The sequence below is a fragment of the Oncorhynchus kisutch genome, linkage group LG16 (assembly GCF_002021735.2).
Source record: "Oncorhynchus kisutch isolate 150728-3 linkage group LG16, Okis_V2, whole genome shotgun sequence".
Lineage (NCBI taxonomy): Eukaryota > Metazoa > Chordata > Actinopteri > Salmoniformes > Salmonidae > Oncorhynchus > Oncorhynchus kisutch.
The window spans coordinates 27280181-27296137 of NC_034189.2; the positions used below are offsets into that span (position 1 = coordinate 27280181).

General features: G+C 42.9%; 1 protein-coding gene across 1 annotated transcript in view; it reads right to left on the reverse strand.

Annotated features, from left to right (window-relative positions):
- Positions 1-14610, reverse strand: part of LOC109906577 (serine/threonine-protein phosphatase PP1-beta catalytic subunit) — a 33411-nt gene extending 18801 nt beyond the window's left edge. The window contains exon 1 of the mRNA XM_031792160.1: positions 14452-14610. Within this exon, the coding sequence (XP_031648020.1) occupies positions 14452-14503 (52 nt within the window). The 5' untranslated portion in view covers positions 14504-14610. The remainder of the gene's footprint in view (positions 1-14451) is intronic.
- Positions 14611-15957: the final 1347 nt, after the last annotated feature.

Below are 15957 nucleotides of genomic sequence, written 5' to 3' on the forward strand. Positions count from 1 at the left end.
AAAACATTAGTAACGTTCAAAGAACGTTCTAAGAATGTTATTTAAAAACATTTCATTCTCAGCGTCAACAACTCTCTCTCTCTACCCTCTATTTTGTTAAGTGTGTTCAGGTGTGTTGGCCACGCCCACTAATTGGCCACACCTGATCTTAACGAGGGTGTGTTTCCTTTTGAAATGGGGTCTGTTTGAATAGACTAAAATGAACAGCTTTGTACGAGTAAAAAAAAGCACACATGGTGTGCTAGCTCCATCTTGGTGGTGCAGTGGACTAAATTCATGGATAGAGAACAAAATATCATAGATTCAAATCTCACCGACGCCGTGCCACAATAAAAATAAATGTGTTTGCATTAATGTCTAAGCAAATGAATTTCCATGTGTCCTGTGTTTGAAGTTCCAAACAGTTAACCCAAACTAAGCCAGCAGTGTTATTAAAAGTTGTATTGAAACATTCAGTTAAAATTAAATTACTCAAAAACCTCCAAATAACCTAGAATTTCTGTTCTCAGAACGTTAATAAAAAACTCCAAGGAAAACTCAGGGAACCATAGTAAAACATTCTCAGAATCTCCCTGCAACCTAAAAAATGTACGTTTCTAGAACAGGCAAAATTCTCACTACCGTTCTCAGAACAGTCTGTTTTACCGGTCAGGAAACTCATGGCTTCGTTCCCAGAACCAATGGGAAACCAAACACGTACATTCCCACAACTTCCAAGAAACCAAATGTGCTAGCTGGGTGGTCCTTCCACCCCCTCCCTTCTATCATGTATCTGTCTGTGAACTGTGTGTGACTTCACAGGACAGTCTGGCCCTGCCCCTGCCCTGAGATACACAACATTCCACATGACCTGTGCACGCACACACACACACACACACACACACACACACACACACACACACACACACACACACACACACACACACACACACACGCACACACACACACACACACACACACACACACACACACACATACACCCCAGCTAGCGCATAACATTCTGAGAATCATGTTTCTTAGAGCTTGGTAAGAACGTGGTTGCCCTATGCTTATATTGTACACAATCTTCCCACAACTTTCTGGGAATGATGCAAGGATAGAAACAACAATCTTCTGTGGGAATTTCAGTACTTCAGCATAACGTTTCCTACAAGTTTCCTCAAAGCACAGACACACAACACATCACACAGCAGAACACCTCCCGAGGGCTAGCTTGTCTTGTCTGGGCGAGTCAGTCACGTTCCTACACTACACCCTGATGCAACAAACCCAACCAGAGAGAGAAGGTTGTGCCACAAAGCGATCCCTGGTAGATGATGAGCCTGAAAGGAAGGTGTGGAGAGGGAAACTAAAGCAGAGGGGGGGGGGGGGTGATTTCAGTTTGTGTACGTATGTGGTTGTATTCTAGACAACACGAAGATGGTCTTGTGGCTAGTTATAGGGCAACTTGTAGCCCACTTAGCCGTCATCTTTTTCACTTCCTTGCCTGTGTTCTATTTAGAGGTCAGGTGGGTTGAGAAGTTTTCCATTCATTGAAGAGAGCAAGGCTCCGTTAATGTTGGCATAGAAGGAGAGAGAAACCGATTCAGACCGTGCTTCTCCCAGCATTACCATATATGGGTGCTGTTTCGTAGGAGAGGAAGTAGGAAGTAATCTCTCAGGACAAAGGAGGACAGAGCGAGAGAGAGCACTTCAAAAGTCTTCAGCCACCACCAACTGATGCTAAGTGCACTAGCTAGCCACTCAGGGCTGTAGCCAGGGTCAGGGTTTTAGTGAGGTCTGGAGAACAGCAAAAAGAAGCTAAAATGACATCAGCCATTATCACATTAGCTTCTGTAGCTTCAATCACGTTAGTCGATCTACAAACACATAGCGGCCATAGCCTGTTAGCTATACAGTTAGCCGCTACACATTAACTCTGGGACTAAAAGCTACAGTTTAATACGTACAGAGGGACCTGTTAACAGAACAAGTACTTTATAAACAAAAAGGTAAATAAATACATTTGCTTTTACATCACTTTTTGTTGTTGCAGTTCTACAACTCATGTCCTGCAACTCTACACATTTTGCCATGACTTATGCCAAGTTGCAGTAATATAATATCTAAGTGAGAGTGACTAAGAAAATCAATGGGGCCCCCCTGTAAGTCAGGGCCCCTGGGCCTGGTTGGTAATTCGGCCATGATTACTACAAGGTAAGATTCCTAAATTAGTCTAGTTAGTCTAGCCAGCTATCTAAAAAAAAAAAATGTTTACTGACATGGGCTAATTGAGTGACTGTCAGTGAGTGACATAAGAGGAAAACTCCTGACGCACAACCAAGTTTCTAAATTTCACCTTGTGTATTCTACTCTTCCAACTCGCAACAGTAAGTTGAGACCCCGACTGAGTTCCCAAATTGTATTTGATTTCCTTCAAATAAATGACCGAGGTCCGGACCTCGGTGTCCTCATAGGTACTGTAACTACGGCCCTGTAGCCACTAGCTAGCCTGGTTCACTTAACAACAATCTGACAAGAACAACAACAAGTCACACCACTGGCAGCCATGACGACTGAGGCCCATAACAATACATCCCCTGTCAGCTGCAGTCGGCCAATCACAACGTCAGCCCATTCACTATGTGGCAGAAAGGGCGACTCAGACTGATGTCACACTGACATACCACGCTGAATGGGAATGCTTTTTAGTGTGGTTTTAACAGATATATTTTAACAGTATATTGTCAGATGAAATATATTTGCTTTTTCTACATCCAATCCAGCTAGAAATATTCAAACTCCAATCAAGGCTAAAGGTCTCGACAAAAACATTGCAGTCTCTTCACACGAGTGAACAATAACTACGGTAATAAACTTTGTGACCTTTCGCCAGTCTCCATCTCCATTCTACTTTGTTGTTGCCATGCATCTCGGTTTCTCCCATCGGGCAACAGGCCAGGCTGGCTCAGCTGCCCCCCCCCCCCCCCCCCCCCCCCCCCCCCCGTCATCCACTCCCGCCATACCTCCTCCGTCCTCCTCTCCCACACACAGGGGATGGAAACCAGTGACCCCCACAGTGGACACGCAGTGGCTCGAATCTGGGTCCGAGAACAGGAGAGAATGTCAAGCAGAAATCCCAACTGCTTTCCATGGCATTTCAGAAATGTTTTTCTCCTTAGTTTTTCTTCAGAGTGCTTTTTTGTTCTTTGTGAAGTGTCGTGGTGAATGGCCATCATTGTGGAGCGAGAGAAAGTAAGAAGGGGAGGGAGAAATGGAGAAAGAGAGGGAGAGAAAAGAGAGAGAGTGAGGGAGAGAAAAAGATCAAGTGATGGATGGAGAGAGAGAGAGAAAGATGGATGAAGAGAGAGAGAGAAAGCACACGAGAGAGAGAGAGAGCGAGAGAGAGAGAAAGCACACGAGAGAGAGAGAGAGAGACACAGATTAGAGAATGAGAACAGTTTATCTGAAAAGCTCTCGAGCTGAAAAGCCTCCACGAGTCCAATGCTGTGCCATGGCTGGTGCCAGGGGGAGACGCTCCGCACTGCCCGCCACCGGGCCACACACACAGGCACCACCATTGTTGTTTCCACAACAGTGGAGCGCCACCCTCACTGTCATTGCTCGACATCCATCCATCCTCTACCCCTTCACAGAGAGCACCATCATACCCATCAACAACAACAACAACACCTTAGAAACCATAGCTATACAACGTACACTGTACTGTGCTCAGTTCAGGAATGGATTTGGACACATCCCAATATGTGGTCCATGAGCATCATTTATGCGCGTACATTTTCGTGTAAATCTTCCGTTGACATCATCTCAAGATTACAAGTAAGTAAAGATCTCATGTAGGTTTCGGTCCAGAGTGACACAAACAGCATGGCTTGCGTCTCAAACGGCACCCTATGGGCCCTGGTCAAAAGTACTGCACTATCTAGGGAATAGGGTGTCATTTTGGACACAACCCCATAGCTGCACTGCGCCCCCACAGTGAAGGCTCAATCAACTCAAGTCAGTTGACTTCATGAATAGGAAGAAAGAAAAAAAAGCCAACCTGATGCCCCGTACACAAGGATAACAGAACACGACTCCAGCTCTAACTGCAGGCTCATGTACGGCCGAATGGTGTTGTTTGTGCCCTATAAAAGGGCCACGGGCCACCTGTGATGGCAACGAGACAGAGAGGCTGTTGTTGGGATGTTGTTGGTAAGCTAGGGCATGTGGGCATACAGAGAGAGAGAGAGAGAGAGAGGGAGAGAGAGAGAGAGAGAGGGAGAGAGAGATGCAGTGGAATAGTTAGTGCTGGCTCCCTTGCATATTACACACATACTAATAAAGCTAACGAGAAGAAGGGAGGGGGGGATGCAAAACTGAAACAAACATAAAAACACACTAGATGAAAATGAATGGTGTTATAGACAACTGATAGTATAGACAACTGATAGTATAGACAACTGATAGTATAGACAACTGATAGTATAGACAACTGGTATAGGAAACTGATAGTATAGACAACTGATAGTACAGTGGGGCAAAAAAGTATTTAGTCAGTCACCAATTGTGCAAGTTCTCCCACTTAAAAAGATGAGAAAGGCCTGTAATTTTCATCAAAGGTACACTTCAACTATGACAGACAAAACGAGAGAAAAAAAATCCAGAAAATCACATTGTAGGATTTTTTATGAATTTATTTGCAAATTAAAATGACAAAAGCTAGGCACTAAATAACACAGATAGAGTGTGACAAGAAAACATATTGTATATGTACGGTATGGAGAATGAGAGAGACCCCCTGAGAGATAGAGAGTCCACCTATCAGGAGACCGTACTATACAGCCAGAGGCTAGTGGTTTAGGGACAGACAGACAGATAGTAAAGCAGACGGAACAAATGCCAAACAACATCGGTTCTTGGGTGTGTGGCCGTAACATCAAAGACCACAGGCATGGGACTGATGTAAACAGTTCATCACACACACACACACACACACACAGAGCAAAGCTTATTTTAAAGTATCGTTACATTACTCCTTCCACATGATACGGCCAGAAGGCTTTCTCTAGTCATACAACAGGAGGGGGGGCAGACTATACTCTTATCACTAGATCTGTTAGCCAGCTATGCAGTAGAAACACAGGCTCCCCCTGTTCCTGCCTATTGCACATCACCATCAATAAACCACAACGTACGTACGTGTCTGTCTGTCTGTCTGTCTGTCTGTCTGTCTGTCTGTCTGTCTGTCTGTCTGTCTGTCTGTCTGTCTGTCTGTCTGTGAGAGAGACACGGAGATAGGTAGAAGTGAGTACATGTGAGAGAGAGAGATAGAAGTGGGTCTATGTGTGTGAGAGAGAGAGAGAGAGAGAGAGAGAGAGAGAGAGAGAGAGAGAGAAAAGTGGGTATATGTGAGTGAGAGAGAGAGAGACAGAAAAGTGGGTATATGTGAGTGAGAGAGAGAGAGAGAAAAGTGGGTATATGTGAGAGAGAGAGACAGAAAAGTGGGTATATGTGAGTGAGAGAGAGAGAGACAGAAAAGTGGGTATATGTGAGTGAGAGAGAGAGAGAGAAAAGTGGGTATATGTGAGAGAGAGAGAGAGAAAAGTGGGTATATGTGAGAGAGAGAGAGAGATAGTCTTCGAAAGCCAAGTTAACAAGCAGATCACTGACCGTTTCCAAGCTGGTCACGGGTGCACCTCAGCCACGCTCAAGGTAGTACAATATCATAACCGCCATCGATAAAAGACAGTACTGTGCAGCCGTATTCATCGACCTGGCCAAGGCTTTCGACTCACATTCTTATCGGCAGACTCAACAGCCTTGGTTTCTTAAATGACTGCCTCGCCTGGTTCACCAACTACTTCTCAGATAGAGTTCAGTGTGTCAAATCGAAGGGCCTGTTGTGCGGACCTCAGGCAGTCTCTATGGGGGCACCACAGGGTTCAATTCTCGGGCCGACTCTTTTCTCTGTATATATCAACGATGTCGCTCTTGCTGCGGGTGATTCCCTGATCCACCTCTACACAGAAGACACCATTCTGTATACATCTGGCCCTTCTTTGGACACTGTGTTAACAAATGCCATACAACACTCCTTCCGTGGCCGATCGCTGCCCGCACCCGCCCGCCAGACTAGTATCACTACTCTGGACGGTTCTGACTTAGAATATGTGGACAACTACAAATACCTAGGTGTCTGGCTAGACTGTAAACTCTCATTCCAGACTCAACATTAAGCATCTCCAATCCAAAATGAAATCTAGAGTCGGCTTCCTATTTCACAACAAAGTCTCTTTCACTCACGCTGCCAAACATAACCTCATGAAACTGACCATCCTACCAATCCTCGACTTCAGTGATGTCATTTATAAAATAGCTTCCAACACTCTACTCAGCAAATTGGATGAAGTCTATCACAGTGTCATCCGTTTTGTCACCAAAGCCCCATACTCTACCCACCACAGCGACCTGTATGATCTCGTTGGCTGTCCCTTGCTACATATTCGTCGCCAGACCCACTGGCTCCAGGTCATCTATAAGTCTTTTCTCTGTAAAGCTCAGCCTTATCTCAGCTCACTGGTCACCATAGCACCCACACGTAGCACGCACTCCAGCAGGTATATCTCACTGGTCACCCCCAAAGCCAACACCTTTGGCCGCCTTTCCTTCCAATGCAAAAATCGCTGAAGTTGGAAACTTATATCTCCCTCACTAACTTTAAGCATCAGCTATCTGAGCAGCTTACCGATCGCTGCAGCTGCACACAGCCCATCTGTAAATAGCCCATCCAATCTACCTACCTCGTACCCATATAGTTTAGATGTACTTTTTTGCACACCAGTATTTCTACTTGCACATCATCATCTGCACATTATCACTCCAGTGTTGATTTGCTAAATTGTAATTACTTCACTATTATGGCCTATTAATTGCCTTACCTCCTCACACCATTTGCACAAACTGTGAATAGACTTTTTCTATTGTGTTATTGACTGTACGTTTCTTTATTCCATGTGTAACTCTGTGTTGTTGTTTGTGTCACACTGCTTTGCTTTATCTTGGTCAGGTCGCAGGGTTGAATGAGAACTTGTTCTCAACTGGCCTACCTGGTTAAATAAAGGTGAAATTAATTGGGAAAAAATGTAAAAAAGAGAGAGAGAGAGAAGTGGGTATGTGTGCGTGTTTGTGTGTGTGTGAGAGAGATAGATAGAAGTGGGTATATGTGAGAGAGAGAGATAGATAGAAGTGGGTATATGTGTGAGAGAGAGAGATAGATAGAAGTGGGTATATGTGTGAGAGAGAGAGATAGATAGAAGTGGGTATATGTGAGAGAGAGAGAGATAGATAGACGTGGGTATATGTGAGAGAGAGAGAGAGAGAGATAGATAGAAGTGGGTATATGTGAGAGAGAGAGATAGATAGAAGTGGGTATATGTGAGAGAGAGAGAGATAGATAGAAGTGGGTATATGTGAGAGAGAGAGATAGATAGAAGTGGGTATATGTGAGAGAGAGAGAGATAGATAGACGTGGGTATATGTGAGAGAGAGAGAGAGAGAGAGATAGAAGTGGGTATATGTGTGAGAGAGAGAGAGATAGATAGAAGTGGGTATATGTGTGAGAGAGAGAGAGATAGATAGAAGTGGGTATATGTGAGAGAGAGAGAGATAGATAGAAGTGGGTATATGTGAGAGAGAGAGAGAGATAGATAGAAGTGGGTATATGTGAGAGAGAGAGAGAGAGAGAGAGAGAGAGAGAGATAGAAGTGGGTATATGTGAGAGAGAGAGAGAGAGAGATAGAAGTGGGTATATGTGAGAGAGAGAGAGATAGAAGTGGGTATATGTGAGAGAGAGAGATAAGTGGGTATATGTGAGAGAGAGAGAGATAGAAGTGGGTATATGTGAGAGAGAGAGAGAGAGATAGAAGTGGGTATATGTGTGAGAGAGAGAGAGAGAGAGAGATAGAAGTGGGTATATGTGAGAGAGAGAGAGAGAGAGAGAGAGAGAGAGATAGAAGTGGGTATATGTGAGAGAGAGAGATAGATAGAAGTGGGTATATGTGAGAGAGAGAGTGAGATAGAAGTGGGTATATGTGAGAGAGAGAGAGAGATAGAAGTGGGTATATGTGTGAGAGAGAGAGAGAGAGATAGATAGAAGTGGGTATATGTGAGAGAGAGAGAGAGAGAGATAGAAGTGGGTATATGTGAGAGAGAGAGAGAGATAGATAGAAGTGGGTATATGTGAGAGAGAGAGAGATAGATAGAAGTGGGTATATGTGAGAGAGAGAGATAGATAGAAGTGGGTATATGTGAGAGAGAGACATGGAGATAAAGAAGAAAGAGAGCAATAGATGTGAACCATAAGAGGCCATTTCCACAACTGTGCAGTATGCTGCTGCCATGTGTTTGTGTCACCAGAAGGAGTGTGTGGGTAATTCCTCAGAAGGGGGACAGCTGCGTCTGTTGACATTTAATGGTGGATCCGACAGGGGTCGGGTGGAGGGGAGCTGAATGGCACTAGGGCTCACCGTTAAAGAGGTGAGGCAACGATTTGAGGGAGTAACCCGGAACCTCCAACCCTGGGATGTGTTCATTAGGTGTGTGTGTGTGTGTGTGTGTGTGTGTGTGTGTGATGAGGGTCTATCCGTGGCCCGAGTTCTTGATTGTGCGCCTATTAAAAAGGGGTATTCTGCTATTGGTACATACATTTTAAGACGTTTAAATGAATGATAAATACCCATTAATTCTTGAAGAATAGTACTTATAAATGCCTCGTGAGCTGAGTTCAAAATATTATACTCCATCATAACCCAAAGTATGAACTGGTTTGAAAACAATGTAATTGTAAACAAACACTGTATAGCCTCAAAACGTGGTTGAAACTGTCGTAACCGGCCGCGACCGGGAGGTCCGTGGGGCGACGCTCAATTGGCCTAGCGTCGTCCGGGTTAGGGAGGGTTTGGCCGGTAGGGATATCCTTGTCTCATCGCGCACCAGCGACTCCAGTGGCGGGCCGGGCGCAGTGCACGTTAACCAAGGTTGCCAGGTGCACAGTGTTTCGCCCGACACATTGGTGCGGCTGGCTTCCGGGTTGGATGCGCGCTGTGCTAAGAAGCAGTGTGTCTTGGTTGGGTTGTGTATCGGAGGACACATGACTTTCAACATACGTCTCTCCCGAGCCCGTACGGGAGTTGTAGCGATCAGACAAGGTAGTAGCTACTAAACATTTGGATACCACGAAATTGGGGAGAAAAGGGGTCAAATTAAAAAACAAAAACAACAACAACAACAAAAAACGTGGTTGAAACTATCATTTTGACATCATGTACAGTATGGTCAGTCCTTGGATCCATAGCTCTGTCTCTGAATTTAAGAGTGGTTACATTTCTCCAGACCCATCCTTCAGCTGTTTACCAAAACAGTGGTAGGGTGATCGGTTTTGACATTTTAACATCAGATTGCACCTTTAAGGGTTGATGTTCAGTGTTTTTCCTGCCAACAGGATAGAAAGTGGGCTAGCAGTAGTGCATGGAGCTAGCTCGCCTAATTCTCCTCCTGCTAGGTCTCTGGTAGGACACATACACACACATACACCTAGAAGCCTTTAGGAACAGATCAGGCAAATTTCCCCATCTGAGTTTCCTCAGTGCTACGGAGCGCTTGGCCAAAAATGCAGCCTGCCTCTGGCTCAGTCTCTGGGCACAACTGGCTCTGTTCTGAAGATATCCATCCTCTCCACTACTGGCTCTCTCTCTGTTTGTCCAGAGACTACATTCCACTAAGTGTGTGTGTGTGTGTGTGTCCGTCTGCTGGTCTGTGTGTGTGTGTGTATTCAACGTTTGTACATCAGTACTTCGGTCCATATACAGGTTTACAAAACACACAGGAAGAACAGTATCTTTGACGGCCGTTCCTAAGAGCACATAGCCACACCTATCTGGAAATATCTTATTTAGCCTTGCTTCAGTGAGGCATCATCCCCAACTAACTCTGCTCATAACACTGGCTATGGGCACAAAAGGCTTCTTTGAAAGATAAAAAGGTTACCTACTGGGTCAGGAGCACTTAAGAGTATTTTTTATTGATGCAGTAGATTTAAGGTTAAAACTCGAATGCTGTGTCGCATTAATAACACAACATATTTTCTTTTGCCATGTTTACCAGATCAGCTTCTTAACTTCAGGAAAGAACTGCCAAAATGTAGCCTTCTGCACAAGCAGGGACTTTCCAAATGGCTGAGACCTAAAGTCTGTGTAGTTACGGTGTACCTTACAGTGTGAAAAGTGCCTACTCGTGAACAGAGAAGCCTGTCCATCGCTCCGTGGCTTGTACAAAATAATTGGCATGCAAGAAGGGGAGCACAGCCCTCCTTAAATTCTTTATGATGACTACATAAGGTCATTACCCAGCTTCCTTAGTGACATAATACTAGGCATCGGACTCAGAGCACAGTTGAAGTCGGAAGTTTACATACACTTAGGTTTTGAACCACTCTACAAATTTCTTGTTAACAAACTAGAGTTTTGGCAAGTCGGTCAGGACATCTACCTTGTGCATGACACAAGTAATTTTCCCAACAATTGTTAACAGACAGATTATTTCATTTAATCACAAATCCAGTGGGTTAGAAACATACATACACTAAGTTGACTGTGCCTTTAAATAGCTTGGAAAATTTCAGAAAATTATGTCATGGCTTTAGAAGTTTCTGATAGGCTAATTGACATCATTTGAGTCAATTGGAGGTGTACCTGAAGATATATTTCAAAGCCTACCTTCAAACTCAGTGCTTGACATCATGGGAAATCAAAAGAAATCAGCTAAGACCTCAGAAAAAAAATTGTAGACCTCCACAAGTCTGGTTCATCCTTGGGAGCAATTTCCAAACGCCCGAAGGTACCACGTTCATCTGTACAAACAACAGTACGCAAGTATAAACACCATGGGACCACGCAGCCGTCATACCGCTCAGGAAGGAGACGCGTTCTGTCTCCTAGTAATGAACTTAATTTGGTGCGAAAAGTGCAAATCAATCCCAGAACAACAGCAAAGGACCTTGTGAAGATGCTGGAGGAAACAGGTACAAAAGTATCTATATCCACAGTAAAACGAGTCCTATATCGACATAACCTGAAAGGCCACTCAGCAAGGAAGAAGTCACTGCTCCAAAACCACCATAAAAATGCCAGACTACGGTTTGCAACTGCACATGGGGACAAGGATCATACGTTTTGGAGAAATGTCCTCTGGTCTGTTGAAACAAAAATAAAACTGTTTGGCCATAATGACCATCGTTATGTTCAGAGGAAAAAGGGGAAGGCTCGCAAGCCAAAGAACACCATCCCAACCGTGAAGCACGGGGGTGGCAGCATCATGTTGTGGGGGTGCTTTGCTGCAGGAGGGCCTGGTGCACTTCACAAACTAGATGGCATCATGATGAAAGAAAATTATGTGGATATATTGAAGCAACATCTCAAGACATCAGGAAGTTAATGCTTGGTCGCAAATGGGTCTTCCAAAAGGACAATGACCCCAAGCATACTTCCAAAGTTGTGGCAAAATGGCTTAAGGACAACAAAGTCAAGGTATTGGAGTGGCCAGCACAAAGCCCTGACCTCAACCCTATAGAAACATTTTGGGCAGAACTGAAAAAAAGTTTGAGCAAGGAGGCCCACAAACCTGACTCAGTTACTGAGGAATGGGCCAAAATTCACCCAACTTATTGTGGAAAGCTTGTGGAAGGCTAACCGAAACGTTTGACCAAAATTTAAAAAAATTCTACCTCTTACCATATGTGAGTAGCAGTTGTGTAAAGTACTTAAGTAAAAATACTTGAAAGTACTACTTAAGCATTTTTTTTCGGGGGGGTATCTGTACTTTACAATTCATATTTTTGACAACTTTTACTTTACTACATTCCTAAAGAAAATGGTGTACTTCTTACTTAATACGGTTTCCCTGACACCGAAAAGTACTCGTTACATTTTGAATGTTTAGCGGACAGGAAAATTGCCTAATTCACACGCTTATCAAGAGAACATCCCTGCTGCCTCTGATACGGCAGACTCACTAAACACGTGCTGTGTTGGAGCATGCACCTGGCTATCCATAAAAAAATACACCAAAGAAAATTATTTATACTTTCGATACTTAAGTATATTTAAAACCCAATACTTTTACTCAAGTAGTATTTTACTGGGTGACTTTTACATGAGTCATTTTCTATAAAAGGTATCTTTACTTTTACTTAAGTATGACAATTGGGTACTTTTTCCACCACTGACTCTGTGTGTGTGTGTGTGTGTGTGTGTGTGTGTGTGTGTGTGTGTGTGTGTGTGTGTGTGTGTGTGTGTGTGTGTGTGTGTGTGTGTGTGTGTGTATATATATATATATATATATGAGAGAGAGAGAGATAGGATTGTTGACTCAATACTCAGTTTGTTTTCCTAAAATAGAGTATATCCTTTCATTCAACCTGACACTAACTATCTATATATACAGTATAGTCAAAAGTTTGGACACACCTATTCATTAAGGGTTTTTCTTGATTTTATACTGTTTTCTATAATAGTGAAGTCATCAAAACTAGGAAATAACACATATGGAATCATGTAGTAACCAAAAAAAGTGTTAAACAAATCCAAATATATTGTAGATTTTGTATTCTTCAAAGTAGCCACCCTTTGCCTTGATGACAGCTTTGCACACTCTTGATATTCATATTCAGACAGCTTCATGAGGTAGTCACCTGGAATGATTTCAATTAACAGGTGTGCCTTGTTAAAAGTACATTTGTGGAATTTCTTTCCTTCTTAATGTATTTGAGCCAATCAGTCGTGTTGTGACAAGGTAGGGTTGGTAAACAGATGATTGGCCTATTTGGTAAAAGATCAAGTCCATATTATGGGAAGAAAAGCTCAAATAAGCAAAGAGAAAACGACAGTCCATCATTACTTTAAGACATGAGGGTCAGTAAATCCGGAAAATTTCAAGAACTTTTAAAGTTTCTTCAAGTGCTGTCACAAAAACCATCAAGTGCTATGATGAAACTGGCTCTCATGATTATTGTCACAGGAAAGGGAGATCCAGAGTTCCCTCTGCTGCAGAGGATAAGTTCATTAGAGTTAACTGCACCTCAAATAAATGCACCTCAAATAAATTCTTCACAGAGTTCAAGTAACAGACACATCTCAACATGAACTGTTCAGAGGAGACTGCGTGAATCAGGCTTTCATGGTCGAAATGCTGCAAAGAAACCACTACTAAAGGATAGAAGAAGGGACTTGCTTGGGCCAAGAAACACGAGCAATGGACTTTAGACCGGTGGAAATCTGTCCTTTGGTCTGATGTGTCCAAATGTCTTTGTGAGACGCAGAGCAGGTGAACGGATGATCTCCGCATGTGTGGTTCCCACCGTGAAGCATGGAAGAGGAGGTGTGATGGTGCTTTGCTGGTGACACTGTCAGTGATTTAGAATTCAAGGCACACTTAACCAGCATGGCTACCACAGCATTCTGCAGCAATACGCCTTCCCATCTGGTTTGCGCTTAGTGGAGTATAATTTGTTTTTAAACAGGACAATGACCCAACACACCTTCTGGCTGTGTAAGGGCTATTTGACCAAGAAGGAGAGTCATGGAATGCTGCAACAGATGACCTGGCCTCCACAATCAAACAACCTCAAACCAATTGAGATGGTTTGGGATGAGTTGGACCGCAGAGTGAAGGAAAAGCAGCCAACTGCTCAGCATTAGTGGGAACTCCTTCAAGACTGTTGGAAAAGCATTCCAGGTGAAGCTGGTTGAGAGAATGCCAAGAGTGAAATAGAAAATGACTCAAGTAAAAGTCATCCAGTAAAAAGTTTTAAAGTATTTTGTTTAAAATATACATAAGTATTGAAAGTAAATGTAATTGCTAAATATACTTAAGTATTGAAAGGAAAAGTATAAATAATTTCAAATTCCTTATATTATGCAAACCAGACTGCCCCATTTTCTATTACATATATATTTTTTACATTTACAGGTGGCCAGGAACTTTATCTTGATAAGTGCGTGAATTGGACCATGTATCTGTCCTGATAAGCATTAAAAAACTGTACGAGTGCTTTTGGGTGTCAAGGAAAATGTATGGAGTAAAAAGTATATTTTCTTGAGGAATGTAGAAAAGTAAAAGTAGTCCAAAATATAAATAGTAAAGTACAGATACCCCCAAAAACTACTCAAGTAGTACTTTCAAATGTTTTTTCTTAAGTACTTTGCACAACTGCAGAAAGAGGGGGTGTTAAACGTATAGGTGTGCCTGTGTTTCTGATAAGTGCCGGATAGTCCTATACAACTCCGGGCTCTCCTTCCCTCGAACTAGGGCCTCCTGTTGTAAACTAACCACTACAAGGACAGGGACCGCAACGCAATGGCCAGCGCCTTGTTTTGAAATGTAAAATAAAGAATGTAAAGGCTTTGATAAACTCACCCTCTAATAGCCGGGCGATCAGCGAGTCGACGTCCAACTCCCCCTCCGCCATTTCTACAGTGGGTGCTGCTGACAGACAGGGCTCTCTCCACTGCTAACTGCTGCCACAGACCCTGGCAGGCACCGCCTGAACACCGGCGCCGACTCACAGCCGCGGAATGCATGCTCCCGGGTCTCTCCGCCCGAAATTTTATTTGTACTGGGAGGGAATCAAATGTATGGTATAAGCTTATATAATAGAACAGGTTCACGATAATAACACCGTTCCAATATGAACATGTAGGCTAATCATAATAGCTAGTCTAGTGTATGTTTTATAGATCAAAAACAATGCAGTCATATCCTAATAATAGTCTGGAATGAAGTCCTATATGCCCATAGCCCATGCGCAATATTCAGTAAGGTAGGCTGTAGGAAATTGCAAGAAGCGATTTCTTCATTCATGGTTTGTTTATGTCAGTGCTTGATTACGGATGGAAGAGGTCGGTCCATTAGACTAGCATATGTTAACTGAAATTCACAAATTACATTACGCTATAAAGAGCTCTGATTATTCACTGTTAAGGGTTCATACACATTTTGACAGATGGAATGTCATGACTTCTTCATGACTTCTCCATGACTTTTAACATTTCCATGTCTAATAATTGATGGCGTCTCCATGTAGCCTATAAATGAAAAAGTAACGATATGCCCTTGATCAAGGCATAATAAATAATAATAATAGTAATAAATGCACTCTTATGTTATTATTGATTAAAGCAGAAACCTAAATAAATGAGTAAATAATTCAGTAACAATGAAATACATCTCACAGGGTAGCCTAGATTTGTAAATCACTTCAAAATCAATGGTGAATTTCATTGATATAAATACTGTCAATCTTATAGACTGGCCGGTTTTTATTCCTCCTGGAGTGAAACATTTTATTCCTCCTGGAGTGAAACATTTTATTCCTCCTGGAGTTGAGTTGACATTCTGAGTGAGCTAGTAGAGACTGGAGAGAGTGTGATGGGTCAGCTCGCGCTTCTTAACTTGGCTTTTGGCGCTCTCTCTTGGCCTTTTGGCTCATGATCCAAGAGCGCACGAGGATACATGCGCACACTGGTGACTTTCCCCTTTAGACTCGCTTGAAGACAGTACCAATGTATGTTCTACAAAGATCATATACAGGTACTTGTACTTTAGCACGACCCACACTACATGTAGGTACAATAAGGACTTAACTTTTTTTTTTTGTATAGTATAGTGATAGCACATGCCTGTAGGTCTACTGGCCCAGTTGTATATACCAAACCACTGTATTCTGCCTTGCTGACCTAGTCTCTGACGTCCCTACTCAGCTTCAACATATTAACAGGCATTCAATATAGGCAAAAATAATAAAATAGAATAGAATATATGGGTTTATGAATAGAATAGAATGTAACATACAACTAATACAGCTGTAAATTGCACTAAAACTCGTTGAATAAGGACTTCTGCCACCTGAGCCATGGCATATTC